This window comes from Macrotis lagotis, chromosome 3 (genome assembly GCF_037893015.1).
Source record: "Macrotis lagotis isolate mMagLag1 chromosome 3, bilby.v1.9.chrom.fasta, whole genome shotgun sequence".
Lineage (NCBI taxonomy): Eukaryota > Metazoa > Chordata > Mammalia > Peramelemorphia > Peramelidae > Macrotis > Macrotis lagotis.
The window spans coordinates 17,212,522-17,228,213 of record NC_133660.1 but is presented as its reverse complement, the minus strand read 5'-3'; the positions used below and the strand labels follow the sequence as shown (position 1 = coordinate 17,228,213).

The 15,692-nt window shown below is 46.8% G+C and overlaps 1 protein-coding gene across 4 annotated transcripts in view; it reads right to left on the bottom strand.

The window, feature by feature from the left end:
* Positions 1–4,288: 4,288 nt before the first annotated feature.
* MICU3 (mitochondrial calcium uptake family member 3) overlaps positions 4,289–15,692 on the bottom strand; it is a 94,248-nt gene continuing 82,844 nt past the window's right edge. For 2 of the 4 annotated variants that reach the window (XM_074228176.1, XM_074228177.1), the window contains 4 exons: positions 14,654–14,762; positions 11,460–11,617; positions 10,169–10,237; positions 4,290–6,821 (listed from right to left, as the gene is read on the bottom strand). In XM_074228176.1, coding sequence (XP_074084277.1) covers positions 10,169–10,237; positions 11,460–11,617; positions 14,654–14,762 — 336 coding nt within the window. In that variant the 3' untranslated portion in view covers positions 4,290–6,821. Of the gene's footprint in view, positions 6,822–10,168; positions 10,238–11,459; positions 11,618–14,653; positions 14,763–15,692 lie in introns of all 4 variants that reach the window. The other 2 variants (XM_074228178.1, XM_074228179.1) reach the window with 2 other exon arrangements.

Below are 15,692 nucleotides of genomic sequence, written 5' to 3'. Positions count from 1 at the left end.
GTCAGGACATCTATCTTTGGATATGCCACTTCTGCTCTCTGGGTCTCAACTTCTCAAATCACAAAATAAGAGGGTTGATCAGTTGGGCTCTGAGAACCCTTCAGGCTCTAGAGCTAAGACCTGTGACTTCTCCCTGGGCCTCAGATTCCCTCTATGTAGAAAGATGGGACTGGACCAGCTGGTCCTGAGGACTTCAGGCCCTTTATAAATCCTTGGGCCATTTTGCTTGTACCCTGCTCAGCTGATGCCTGTGACAGGGGCCTGGGGTGCTGAACTCTGGGAGGTCCCCAGGGCAGGTGAGACTTCGGCCCTACATTGGTGGCCATCACTTTGTCCTACTCCACCATGGTGCTGGGTATACTGTAAGTGTTTAATCAATGCTTATTGAGTGGCTAATGGATGAATGTATCAGTCACTCAGACTTGTTTTAACTTCCAGGAACTTTTCTTTAGTAGATTTTTTTTCAGTTCCAACTTTTACCTCTTAGGAATGTCACCTAGGGACCACCAAGCCCTCCCCCCTGCTCCTCCTCCCTGGATTGGCCTCAGCTCCCTCCTCCATCCACAGAGAGGACTGAGAGGGGCAGGACCAATGATGCCTTAAGGACTCTTATGTAGCTTTGGTTTCCCCATCCCCAGGTAAGGGCAGGCAGGGCTGAGGCTCATCCAGGTCCCAGGGTCCTGCGTCATCTAGGCCAACCCCAGGATGAAGGACCTATTGCCTCCTCTCCTCCCTCCCCAGGAATGGCTGTCACAGACACACCTGGGTGTGGAATTGCCAGTCCATCCAGTTTAGCACTCATGTATGGAGCCCCTTCTGTTCGCAGACCTGGGCTGTGGGACAGAAACAACTGGAAGAGGGTGCTGAGCTGGGATGTGACCGGTGTCTACATCAGAGGAAATGACAATACACCATGGCCGGGCTCTGAACCTCAAAGTTGGTGCTTTAGGAGAAATGGGAGGAAGGGTCATGGGACCACCAGAGGAACCTCAGTGGTCACTCAGCCCATCTGCTCATTTACAAATGTGGGACTGAGGTGCCTATGGAGGGGAAGTGACTTTCCCTGGGCTGGACAGTTCAAGTCAGCATCAGAGGTGGGACTCTTTTTTTTGTTTGTTTTTTAGTTTTTTTGCAAGGCAATGGGATTAAGTGACTTGCCTAATGCCACACAGCTATGTAAGTATTAAGTGTCTGAGACTGCATTTGAACTCAGATCCTCCTGACTCCAGGGTCAGTGCTCTATCTATTGTGCCACCTAGCTGCCCTGAGGTGGGATTCAAACCCAGCTCTTCCCAACTCCAAGACCAGCCCTTTGTCTTGCTTAAACTTCAGTTAGGCCTTGGGCTAGATGGCCTCTGAAGGCCCTTTCACTTTTGGGATTCTCTTTGCTTCTTTTTTTTTATTTTTGTTTTTGTTTTTTATTGCAAGGCAATGGGGTTAAGTGACTTGCCCAAGGCCACACAGCTAGGTCATTCTTAAGTGTCTGAGACTGGATTTGAACCCAGGTACTCCTGACTCCAGGGCTGGTACTTTATCCACTGCACCACCTAGCCGCCCCTGGGATTCTCTTTCACAGTGAGTTGGGAGGTACAAGGTGCTATATGTGTATGCTGGGTTGGGGAGATTGCTACTGAAGGGCAGAACCAGCCAGCATTCATACGGCACTTCACATAGATTCACTCATTAGTTATTCCCATTTTAGAGATGAGGAGACTGAGTAGACAGAGGCAGGTTAGTGACCTGCCCAGCTGGTAGGATTTGAATTCAGGTCCTGCTCCCTATCTCCCCAGCTGAGCCTTCCTGAAGGAGGGCCATTTGAGTTGCACTTAAAAGGATGGATAGAGGACATGCCAGGCACAGGTGGGCAAAGTGTGGAGAGAGGAAAGTGCAGGGTTTGTGGGGTGGGAGTGGGGCCAGCCTAGAGAGATGGAGCAGCAGCAGCTGGAGGTCGGCCTCAGGGGCCGGGCCTTGCATTGTGGGAGGCCAGGGGTCCCAGAGATGTTAGAGGAGAGGAGGCATGGAGCCGAGAAGTGCAATGGAGGATGTCTGGCATAGAGGGAGGGCAGAGATGGGAAGACCCAGGTGGAGGCTGCTAGTGGCACTACATTCACAGAGCACCGTGGCATTCTGGGCAGGTCACTTCACTTGTCTACCTCAGTTTCCTCAACTGTAAAATGGGGATCTTAATAATATTGTAACAGAAAAGGAGGGACTGTTTGTAAAGCCCTTGGCCAATGTTGAGCACTGGAGAGAGGGGAGTTATTATTCTCATTATTATAATTACATGCATTTGGTGGCCACAGACCCCCTTGGGCCATGAGAGATGACACCCAACTCTGGAGCCAGGCAGGAGGAGCAGAGCCCACCCAGCCTCCACCTCCCCTTTGTGATAAGGGAGAGGGAAGAGGTAGAGAAAGTTTCCAGGAAGGAAACACTCTGCCAATGCACTTTCCTCTGCGCCCAGGAGCCTTAGACAAGACCAAAGGGCTTGGCCAATGTTGCTGGCATTTGTCCAGTCTGGGCAGGACTTGAACTTGTGTCTGCTCAGTTCCAAGGCAGGCCTGCTGTCCACTCTGCCACCTCTATGGTCCCTGGCTCATCCTTCCACCCCAGGAATCCCATTCTTTTTCATCAGGAGCAGCTCTTGTCTTTTGCTTTATTTATTTTTTTTTATTTTTATTTTTTTTTGCAAAATGAGGATAAACAATAGTGGTCCCCTTGCTGGAGGGTGGGGAGGATCCCCAGATATAACAAAGACTTTCTGAACCTCCAAGGCTCAGAGAAATGTCCCTAGAGGAAAGCTATCCCTTGTTCCCTTCCTTCAAGGCTCTGTGGAGGGAATCCTGGTACTCCCCCCACTGGGGGTCATCCTGTCCCCCACCGGGGGTCATTCCATCCTCTGGGATGGTCATGACCAGTGGTCTCCAGCTTCTAGGGTGAGATCATTACAGAGCAGAGAACTTAGTGCTGGAAGACACCTCAGAGGTCAGCTAGCCCAACACTCCTGCTTTGGAAGTGAGGAAACTGAGACCCAGGAAGGGAAGGTGGCTTGTCCTTGGGGTCAGATGGGCTTCCAAACTAGGTTCTCTAGGTTTTGTAGAAGTGCCTGCCCCTGTGGCTAAGCCCCTACATCCCACAAGGACATTTATAAAGTAGAATTTTCTTCATTCCCTTAGCAACATTAGAAATAGGCTTCCAAGGAAATAAGCCCCCTAAATATCAAATGGGGGAGGAAAAAAAACCTTTTTCCCCCCCAGAAACTAAAATGTGGTTAGTCTTCTATTATGATAGGAATTACAGTGGTGGCCCTTTCAGAGCCCCCAAAGATGAGTTGAAGGGGCCACCCTAAAGGCCAGGGGCTGGGCTACCATGAAGGCCCCCTCCCTGGGAGAGAACACTCCATCCAGGTTTCCATGGCCTTCCCTTTGGCTACAGGCTTGTTCTGATACCCAAGGGCACACTGACACCTCTCTTTGGAATCTTGTCTACAATTCTATCAATATTATCAATAAACCTGGCCAACCTTGTTTGTCCCTGATGTATGTTCTGCAGGGCTAGTCATTGGGCTAAAGACTGTGAATGGTGTCAAGGTGGCCCATCCTGATTGGGGTATTCTTGCCTTTCACAGATGCCATCTCCTGCCTGAAGTCTCAGTTCTTGGTATTCCTTCCCTTAGCAGAGTGGTGGGCGATGGCCAATGACTGATAGTTGACCTATGCCAGGTGAAGCCAGCAGAATCCACAGTGTATGAGGCAAGGCTGGGTACTCCTGGCTCTGCCTCCAGGGTCTGCCCACTGCCAGTACTTCATCCATCCCTGCTCAGAGGGAAACATAATTAGACAAGGACTGACTCTAGAAGGGTCCAGGGCTGTCTTGAAAGTCATTTTCCTTGGCCTTCGGTTCTATTAAATCCCAGAACTGGGACAGCGCTCACTTTCCCATGCCTATCCTCATCTGCTCAAGGTTTCCCTGAATCCCAAGAGGGACAAGGACTATTACTACTATTTTTCAGAGGATTAAACTGAGGTTTCTGGTGATCATCTGGCTTGTCCAAGGGCTTATGCACAGCTAGTCAAAGAGCAAACCTTGACTTCCCCTCCACCTTGACATTCTCAGGCCCCAGGGGGCCAGGCACCCACCTGCCCTGCATATTTCATGAAGGAAATTGTCCCCACTTGCAGAACACTAGGGGAAGTTTATCCTTATGGGCAAGATGCTATTGAAGCTTCCATTTAGTCGAAGGGGAGCCACTGGGTAAAGGCTCAACCCAACCTTGGCTCTCCACCTTAGACCTCCTGCTGCCAGCTTGCCCTGTATTTGCACACCCATCAACTTGTCCTGCCCTGTATGTGTACACCCACTGGTCTATCTTCTTTTGTGTTGGACCCTTTGGGGGAGGGATCCTGTCTCGATCCCTGGGCTCAGTATCAAAACCTCAGCTCTTTACTGTGTCTCATTATTATCTTTGGAGACCAAAAAAAGGAATAAATTGAGACTGAGAAGAAACAAATGAGGAGGCAATTCTGAGATGTCACTTCAGACTTTTATTTCATGATGCCACATGTAGAACATGGGAGTTCTGTCCCAATGGATGCAAAGGTGTGACACAGGAATCTTAAATATCAATCTTTCCATAAAGTATTTTATAGAGGAAACTATCGCTAGTCCCCAGAGAAGCATTGTCATCAGCAGAAGACTAGTCTATTTTAGGAAATTTCTGACAAGATTTTGCTGATTCACTAGTAATATTATATGGCAGTAACATTACACATAGACATTTGTCTGCTTCCTAGAGCTAAGAGCCATTGGCGAGTGCGAGCTGCGCCTCCACCAGGAGCTAGTGAGGCCACACCTGGGGCAGAAAGACCATGCCTTCTCTCAGACCTGGGGCTGTGTGGCCAGGCAGTTACTTACACAGCATCTTTTCCCATCAAGAGGTAACTCCGGGAACAATTTGCTCTAAGTTGGGCTGGACCTAGAGGTCGTAACCTCATATGGGATAACAGGAGGTTTTCATACATTCCTCAATCCAATTTGTACCTTAAAGTGCAAGCGGAATCAAAGCAAGGTCATGCTTTAAAGTCAGATTTGCCTCTTCCTAGACTAGGGTAGGGAACGGTATGCTCAGGGTCAGAGCTAGATGGTGCCATGGGTGCTGCCATCTTGAAAATTCCGCAATTATTGGCTCTTTTGATCATCTCTCCTCTGCTGACATTATTTTCAGCTGCCTCCTGGAAGGGAAAGGTGGCCAGCATCTCCTCATCCTTTTTAATATTGTTGGAAAGGTGGCTGACTAGGCCTGGCATTCCAGGCCTGCCCACCCGAAGGTGCTTATTCCCAGAAGCCTGGCCACCAGGGGATGATTTTATCTTTAAGACAACAACTCATGAAAGTCACTGTCACCCAGATTGGTGGGAGAAGGGACACCTTGAGGAAATCCTTACAGTTAAATATTTGTTTTGTTTTTGTTTGTCCTTCATTCTCATGACATCAGGGAGGGGATGTCATGATAAGCACATGAATTGGATTGAAGTGAGGAAGGGGTGCTGTGCTAGGTCCCCAGACTCACTTTCTCCTTCAGAACCATCTGGATCCAGTGGCCAGATATGAAACAGGATGACTGGAGATGACCCTGGATATGGGGCAGTCAGGGTGAAGTGCCTTGCCCAAATGTGTGTCTGAGGCCAGATTCCAACTCCCATCCTCCTGACTCCAAGGTCAGAGTTCTACCCAGGTGGCTAAAAAGTAGAACCAACATTCCCAATTTCATTATGGAAGCAACACCAAATATGAAGAGTGAATTGTCTCAGAGCTAAGACCATGTTTCACAGCAACTTCTGACACAGTGTGCAAAGCTTTTGGGGGAGGTTTTAATATTATGATCAAGTTGGAACATTTCATTAATGAACACTTTTGCGATTATCAATCAAGAGGCATGAAATGCTTTTCTGTTTGCAAAGCTAATTCTCATGGTTTTTAAGAGAGATTTATTCTTCTGTCCTTTAAAGAGTGTTTTAAGAATAATAAATTCTAGTTTAGTTTTAGTGCTTACGTAAAAACAACCTTGCTGCAGGCCGTGCTGTTATATGTGGTCCTTTTCCAAGAAAGAATAAATTATTATCAATAAATATTATGCTATAAACAGTCTTTCTAACCAAATTGTATTCACCTAGGCTAATTCTCACCTGAACAAAATATATTATTCTCATGCAAATCACGACAGGACAACATGCTGCAGAGGCCCTGACTGCTACAAGGGCCTCTGCCTAGGAGAGCTAGGCTACCTGTAGACAGGGTGTGGGGTGAGGGTGGGGGTAGCCCATGGGTTTCCTGCGATTCCCACAAAGATTCCCATTCATTGCAGCCTTGGAAAGGCCAACAGCTCGGGCATGAGGCAACCAGGATAGAAGGAAGCTTGACCAATGAAGACCTCGACCCTGGGGCCTGGAGAGCTGGGCCCAGGGAGGGGAGAGCGCCTCTCTGACGTGTCTTCCTTCATTGCCCCTATGTCTGGAGGCAGTAGTAAGTGAACAGAGGACACCATCATCAGCCCTTTCCCCACTGGATCCTTGTTTGACTTTATGTGCCTTGAGAAGGGAATGGGAAGAAGTGGCCAGAGAGCTGGCAGGCTGGAGATCTCCTGCCCTTGCCTTGTGTGGGCATGATAGAGAACAGACACGACAGGTGGTTTCTGAAACTTTTCATCTCTCCCCTCTGATTTCAGCATCTTTTATTTATGAAACATTCTCTGCAGGCTCTCAAAGGTTGATCCAGGTCATGCAGACAGGACAATTGTCCTTTGAGCCACCCCTGGAAAGGACCTGGTCAAAACAAGAATTGTTCCATCAAGGTCAGCTTGGGTTTGTTTGTTCTTAAAATGAGACATTCAGAGAAAGAACCAGGGACATGAAATCTGAACCATGAAGCCACCTCTGGGGCCATCCAGTCCAAGGGGCACCAGTCCTGACCGCAGTCATCACATCTGATGTGATGCCACAGGATGACCTGAGGCTTATCAAACACTTTCTTGGCAACAACCCTGTTTTCTCCCTCTCAAGCATGCACACTTGAGATGTGTGTTTTTCAGTTAAATTACAGTAGGAAACCCAATTCTTTCACAGCTTTGGCTTCTATCACTAGCTACCCAGGGATGGGAAAGAAAGTCCCCAACAGCCTGAGACAAGAAAACACAGTGGATTATTTAGGTTAGGATGAATGGGAGATACATCTAACAAACCTTGGTCACTATTGGGTCAATACTGGGCTGCTCCTTCCTCCATTTGGGCTGATCTTGGACTGGGTGCTGAGATAGGAGATCCTACTGCAGCCCCCTGACCCCAGGAGAGCTCACTGAAGGGCGTCCCTGAAGCCCAAGAGAAAACTATGTCTGATAAAGAACAGGGGGATCCTGTTCCTTCCACCAGATCCATTACTACAAAAAGAATTGTGGACAAAGGGAAAAGGCCCCACATGTACAAAAATATTTGTAGCAGCTCTTTTTGTGGTGGCACAAAATTGGAAATTGATGCATACCCATCAATGGGGGAATGGCTGAACAAGTTGTGGTATATGAATGTGATGAGATATTATTATTCTCTAAGAAATGATGAACAGCTGAAGAACCACCCCACACCTATCAGATTGGCCAATATGACAAAAAAAAGGAAAATGATCAATATTGGAGGGAATGTGGGCAAACTGGGCCACTTATGCGCTGTTGGTGGAATTGTGAACTGAAACACCTATTCTGGAGAGTAATCTGGAACTATTGCCCAAAGAGCAATTAAACTGAGCATATCATTTGAATGCCAATGCTGGGTCTGTATCCCGAGAGAATATAAGAAAGGGGAAAAGGACCCACATGAGGAAAAATATTTCTAGCAGCTCTTAATTGGACAGTGAGGAGATGGCCATCAATTGGGGAATGGCTGAACAAATTATGGTATATGAATGTGGAGAACTAATTGTTTTGTAAGAAATCATGAGAAGCAGAGAATCCTGGAAAGACCTGTAGGAACTGATGCTGAGTGAAGGGAGCAGAACCAGGAGAACACTGTACATGTTAACAGCAACATTGGGGGGGGGTGATCAAGTATGATGGATTTAGCTTCAATGATCTAAAAAAAAGACTTGTAATGGAAAACGCCATCCACATCCAGAGGAAAAAACCATGGAGTCTGAATGCAGAACAAAGCAGACTATTTTTCCATTTTTGAAAATTTGATTTATTCTTTATGTTTTATCCCTCTTATGGTTTTACTTCCTTTTTGTTCTCATTCTTCTTTCACAACATGGAAATATGTTTAACATAATTATAATCTATATATGATTATTGATTATCAAAGGGAGAGAAGAGGGAAGGAGAAAAATATGAAATTCAAAATCTTAAAGAAAAATGAATGTTGAAAACTATCTTTGCCTGTAGTTGGAAAACTGAATAAATATATATAAAGAAAAAATTTAAAAAGCAGAAATGAGAAACAGGTAGATTTCAGAAAAGCCTTAAAAGACTTCCAAGAACTGATGTTGAGTCGAGTGAGCAGAACCAGGAAAACATTGTATATATTAACAACACTGGGTGAAGATCAACTTTGATAGACTGAGCTCTTCTCAGTAATACAGAGATCAAAGACAATTCTAAAAGACCTGCCACAAATGGTAACGTTCACAATCAGAAAAAGAATTCTGGAGTCTGAATACAGATCAAAGCACACCACGTTCATTTTTTTAAATTTTCTTTTCTTTCTTGGGGTTCCCTTTTGTTCTGGGTCTTTTTTCACAACATGCCTAATATGAAGATATGTTTACATGATTGTAGATATACAAACTATTATATAAGATTAACTGGGGAGGGTGGAGAGAAGGGAGTGAGGGAGAAATACTGGAATTCAAAAGCTTTTAATAGTTTTAAAATTAATGTTGAAAACTATCTTGACATGTGATTTGGAAAAGAACACAAAAAAGAGGAGGGGAAAGAGAAAGAGGCAAAAGATCCATCTTAGGCAAGTGCTGAGATTAAAATGATTAAGTGAAGCAGTGGAAAGAACCCTAACCAGCTAGCTCCAGTTTTCTCCTTGTGCCATAGGGACAATAATACCTGACCTTTATGGGTGGTGGTGGTGGGGTTCAACCTGGCAATATGGGAAAGTCCTTTGTCAACTAAAAGATACTCTGGAAATGTCTGGGATTCTTGGCCTGTAAATCTTCCTAGACAACATGAGGATAAGAAACAGTGTGAGGATAGGAAGCAAACTACAGAACTGGACTTGTGTCCACTTACAAATAGATGACAAACCACAAATGAATGGGGCCTGAGGCACCAGAAGCCTGGATTGCCTAGACATCAGTGCTCTGGAAGCCTAGGCTCCACCCTGGGCTCAGTTTACTGATGGGAAATGTTCATGTTATCCTCAAATCATATCAGTGAGTATTTATCAAAGGCTACCAAATGCATGGATGGCTGCAGTCATATCACCAGTCCTCCCCAGGGCTTGGTTTCCTCATCTGTAAAAGTAGGGTCTTGGGCTGGGTGCTCCCTGAGATTCCCAACATTTGAATCTTGTGATAGCATAAAGGACAAGTAAGCAAAAAAATCAACATTATTCCGCATACTAGCCTTACTCCTTCAGAAATTGGACTCATGCATTTTTGAAATCGTTTTTTAGCAAGATTTGAAACAAACATGCTTTTCTTGTTTTCATCCAATTGATCAGGCCAGACCTTCCAAAGCACTGGGGTTTATTGGGTCTCAGTCAATGGTGCATTTGGAATGGGTCTGGGTCCTGAAAGACTGCTGCTGAGATATGGTAGACATCTCTTAATGGAGGGACTTCCTGCCAATGGAATCTCAGCATTTCAAACTCAAAGGTGGGGCAATCATGCCATTTCCTCCAGGGATTGCCATCCCCTGCATAGTCAGAGGTGGCCAGCTCTGTGGTGCTGAATACCCCTGCATTCTGCTAGGCTGGGAGGGCCTCAGTCAACTGTGCCTCACCTGAGGCACTGCTGGGATTTGTGTTTGCTGGGCCCATGGCCACATCACATGGAGAGAGCAGGATGAACCACCTGAAGGACAGCTCAATAAATGGGGAGTGGGTGGGGGGAAGCAGCAGCTGGTCCTGTCCTGCTGTGGGTTGGCCCATCCATGAACCCCAACAAGCGAACCTACCTATCTGCTGTGGAGTTCCTTCTTCAGGCAGGATTTGAAAGTGGGGTATCTCTGAAGTGTTTTGTAGCCCTGTGAAAGAGATCGAGCAAATGACCAGGGCAAGAAGTCTGAGAACCCAGATGTGAAAAGACAAAGCAAAGAAGGTTGGTGGGGAAGGGCAGAGGCTGTTGGAGAAGCCAAAGACTCCCCCCCCCCCCCATACCCAAATTGTCTTACAGCCCACACTCTTCCCCAAGACTGAGTGTGTGTGTGTGTCAGAGCCTGGCCTGAGAAATAAAGGGCCTTGCCACTATGACCATCACCATCACACCATCACAGGCCCACTTCTAGGGATTTCTACTTCTCTTAGCAGAAGAGGCTAGTTTGCCAAGAAGAACCATCTCTTGGCTCCTGATTCTTTCCTCCTGTATTGGTGGTGACCCTAGAAACATGTCTGTTTGTGGGGCATCTGCTCCCTGACTCTTACTCCAAAGTCACCTCTGACATGGAGGGGGGATGAGACAGGAAGGAGAAAGAGAGAGGGGAAGGGAAGGGGAGGGGAGGGGAGGGGAGGGGAGGGGAGGGGAGGGGGAGGGGAAGGGGAGGGGAGGGGAGGGGAGGGGAGGGGAGGGAAGGGGAGGGGGAGGGAGGGGAAGGGAAGGGAAGGGAAGGGAAGGGAAGGGAAGGGAAGGGGAAGGGAAGGGAAGGGAAGGGAAGGGAAGGGAAGGGAAGGGAAGGGAAGGGAAGGGAAGGGAAGGGAAGGGAAGGGAAGGGAAGGGAAGGGAAGGGAAGGGAAGGGAAGGAAGGAAGGGAAGGGGAAGAAGAAAAAATGGGGAAGAGAGAAGAGGGGGAGAAAAAAAGGGGCAGAGGGAAAAAGGAAGAGGGAAAGATGGAGAGAGAAAAATAGAGAGAGGGAGAAAGAGGGAGGAGACAGGTAGCCAGCCAGCCAAGGTGGTAGAGAGAAAACATTCTTTCTTGTCTGCAGGGAGATGATAGAGGTGAGGAGTGAGAGGCAGGGATCCAGAGGAGAGCCACCTTCTCCATCAGTAGCAGCACTACATTTTGTTGGAGACCTTTGGGCCAAAGCTGCAAAGTTGGCTTGCATTTGTTTCTGGGACCCTGTGTAGGCTGCTGCTCATCAGCCCCCAACCCCATTAATCATTCAGAGCATCTTTCCAAACACTGGCATAGACCTGGCCTTTCCCAAGAAGCCCTTTGGTGTCCCAGAACTAAATCCTTCAGCTCTCTGGATGCTCAGTGGGGTTGCAGAGTCACCTGCTCCTTCTGGGGCGGGGACAGGTTCTCTCCTTACCCGGAATCCTCTTTGCAGCCGGTCCTTCATGATGCCAATAAATTCTTTGTAGCTCAGCTGATCATCTTTGTCCACATCAAAAATCTTGAAGATGGTGCTCACTAGGTGGGGCGAGAGCTTCAGGCCTGTGGCCACATAGACAGCGCGTTTGAATTCATCTAGGCAAAGGGCAGGAACCAGAGGCAAATTATCCTTCGAGTTACAACTAACTGCCAACAGTTCACCTGGCTCCTCCCTGTACATGCATGAGTGTGTGCATGTGTGTGCATGCCCACACTCTCCAGAGCTTCAGGCCAAGCTGGCAAGGCCAACGGGGTGAGAGGCCCCAGGCTACCCTTCTAGAAGGGAACTCAATGCCTGAGGGTGGCAAACTTACACAGAGCCCTGTCTCCTTGACCTTTATAGCCTCAGAGATTCCCAGGAGACCAGGGCTGCAACACCCTTGTCCCCATTAGAGCTGAGGAAATGAAGGCTGGAGGACTTCCAGTTACCTGCCCAGCATCACTCAGAGAATAACATCAGAGACCGCTCAGAAGCTGGCTCTCCCTGACTTCCAGGCCAGCAGGTTCTCCATTTAGAGGGAAAGGTCATTTTTTAACATTCATTTTTATAATTTTAGGTTCCAAATTTTTCACTCTTCTTTCATTCCCTCCCCTCAGGAAAATCTGCATGCCAGACTGGCCTCAGACACTGACCAGCTGGGGACCCTCAGCAAGTCACTTAGTCTCCGTCTGCCTCCATTTCCTCATTTGTAAGGGAGTGATGATAGTACCTTCCTCTCTGGGGCACTGTGCGGATCAAATGAGACAACACTGCAAAGTGCTTCGCAGAGCTGGGTTCACACATCCATTCCCCTCCCTCCTCCCTCCCTCCCTCTCTTCCTACCCTTCCTTCCTTCCTTCCTTTCTCCTTCCTTCCTTCCTTCCTTCCTTCCTTCCTTCCTTCCTTCCTTCCTTCCTTCCTTCCTTCCTTCCTTCCTTTCTCCTTCCTTCCATTGGAGGAAGGTCTTCAGAAGTGGGAGATAAGGGTATAAATAATAATAATAATAATAATAATAATAATAATAATAATAATAATAAAGACCCTGAACACTGATCTGGCACTGGATTATTTGACTAGGACACCATCCCTGCCTGCAGGACCCAAGCTTGAGGACTTGGCCTTTTGCCGCCATCTCCCCTAGGAGACCATGAACTCCTCGAGGGCAGAACTGTCTTTGCCCTTGCTTTGCCTGGCATACAGCAGGCTCTACCAGTAACTATCATCAAAGGTATTCTCAGGCTCACACATAGAGCTTTGGGATTCTGATCAGTGAGAGGGCCTGGCAGGCCTTCTGGAGGGGGTGGCTGAGTGGCTGTCTATGAGTATGAAGGGGATGAGAGCAACATGGAAAGTCTGCCAGATGTGGCATTATAAGACCTGGAACAATTATCTGTCCATCTGTATTATATCATATATATATATTATGTATGAATATATAACCATGTGAACCTGCTAGGACTGGATCATTGTCATTAATGCTGATCCCAGCTCTGCTGTGAATTCTCTGAGGTTGCCTCTGAGATCTTGACCATGACTTGGGACTCAGTTTCCTCATCTGGGGGTTGAAGCAGGTCATTCCTCTTTTTTGTTCTGGATAATCTGATGAACAAGGGACCATTCCAAAGGAAAGTTTGAGACCCAGGAACACAGAGCACCCAAAGACTCCGTGGCTGGGCAGATCTCCAAGCAGGCCTTCTTCTTCGGCCTCCCTCCCACCCCAATATTTTAAAACTCTTCTGGAACCAAAATGTGTATCAGTCCATTGGGGAATGGTTCAGGAGAGCAATGCCTGCAAGTAATGACAGCCAAGGAATAGAGAGAAATGACAAATGTGAGGAATGCTGGAAAACATAGTGAGAGCTGTGTGAATTGCTACAGTGAGTCAAGGTGGCAGAATCTGACCCACAAACCCCCAGAGAAAATGGAAATTTAAGAACGTTACATTACTGGACAATGACAAAGCTAGGCTCAAAGAAGGAGGCATGAGAAAGTTCTCCCTCCTTTGGTGGGGTCCTACAGGGGGCTGGGGCGGGAAGGGGGATGCTGCCTGTGCTGTCAGCCCTGGTCAGTCAGTGGGGCTGTCAGATGTTTCTGCTTAATTGTTTAAAAAAATTCCCAAGGGATGTATGTGGAAATGGTTGTGCAGAGAAAATAGAAGGGATCAATGACACTTTTTAAAAATAGGTATAAAGTGAATGGATGCTGAGTGAAATGAGCAGAACCAGAAGAACACTGTCCACCCTAACAGCAACATGGGGCAACAATCAACCTCGATGGACTCACTCATTCCATCAGTGCAACGACAATCAGGGGCAATTTGGGGCTGTCTGCAATGGAGAATACCACCTGTATCCAGAGAAACAACTGTGGAGTTTGAACAAAGACCAAGGACTATTCCCTTTAATTTAGGGAAAAAACCCATTATCGTATGTAATTCTGCTATATCTTATACTTTATGTTTCTTCCTTAAAGATATGCTTTCTCTCTCATCACATCCAACTTAGATCAATGCATACCATGGAAACAATGGAAAGACTAACAGACTGCTTTCTGGGGGGGGGGAAGCAAGATTGGAGGAAAGATTGGAAAACTCAAAATAAATAAAACCTTTCTTAAAAAAATACAATAAAATAGGTATGAAGGAGGAATGTGGTGAAGATAGTGGGGAGAAACTGAGCCCTGCAGGGTGTGGTCTGAAGGGGCCAGGAAGAAGCCCACACACACCCTGTGTGGAAGGTTCCGGAAAGGTTCAGTTTAAGAAGAGGTGGCTGATCTAAAATGAAAGGAGGACACATGATGCCTGAGAATGACATGGGGGCCTGGGGACCTCCACTGTGTGGGGGGGGAGGGCTTTCCTGGGCTCTTTCATTCTTGCACTTTTTCTCTCTCTGTCTCTGTCTCTAGCTCCCCCCCATCTCTCTCTCTCTCCCTCTGTCTCTCTCTCTTTCTCTGTCTTTGTCTGTCAATCTCTGTCTTTTTCCCTCTCTGTCTCTGACTCTATTTCTGTCACTCCATCTCTGCCTCTGTCTCGTTCTCCCTTTAAGACTCCCATTTCCCCAAAGAGTCAAAGCAAGGGCATGATTTGGGTTTTCCCTAGAAAACCCCAGTTTATTTTCCCTGCAGCAGTTTTACTCAACAAGCCAAGTTCCTACCTTGTCCTATAGAGCGACTTGCAAAGTTGTACATGTTCAGGGCAATAGCAAAATCCTCCAAGTTGTTCAGAAACTGGAAAAAGGACCGAAATTCATCGAACGTGATGCCCTGTTAAAATCAACCTTGGTTAGTGGTCTGCCATCCTGTTGTAGGGGTGATGGAGGAGTTCTCCCAGAGAGAGGTCTCATTGATGGCTCCCATCAGGACCATCCCTGGCAGCAGGGACAGGTCTCCACAGGGTCTTGCCAACTAGCTTCATCTTGGATGTTAAAAGCAGACATTTTCAAGACAGAACTCAGAACTACTGGCACTTCTTATTCAAAATGGAACAAGAAGCTCTTTCTCTATAGTTCCATTAGCCAGGAGTGGATGGAAAGTGTTCAGAACATTTCATTAAAATCAGCAAAGCTCTTTTTTGAATGATGCAACCAAAATGATTCACTCAAAATTTAATGACTAAAAAGAATTTAAAAATATTTGTCATCAGTGTCAATATTTAGCTTAGAAAGCAAATATCTTGGCTGTTAAGAAGGCATCAAGTAAGATGATTTCTTAAGATTCATTTGAAAACCTTCACCTGAAGACATAGCTTTATGTCATAGGGTGATGATAAAGCAAGATTAAAATTCCACCTCAAAAGTCTTTGGGGTTTGTCTTATTCATCAAACACCTAAAATCACCAAGAGATTTCCAATGGACATCTCAAATTCAACATGCCCACCATACTTCTTCAGCCTCAACCTTCCCCTTCTCTGATCATCTTAACCGTGTGGAAATCAACTTCCTCCAAAATAGGAGAAACTGAGAAGACGAGCCTGGGGTACAGAGTTGAAAGGTGGGATGTCTGACCCTGCCTCTCCAGTCAGAGAACTTATAACAGGGTAGGTCACCCCTCCTATTGGAGCCTTCCAGGCCCCTCCAAGGTTTCCTTGCCCCCAAACTACTGACCCAGTTGGGTTGGTTACTCTACAGGGAGAAGAAGCAGCACCTGGCTTCCTACTGCCCACTCTCCCTTCACAAAAGTTCTTTCCCGTCTAC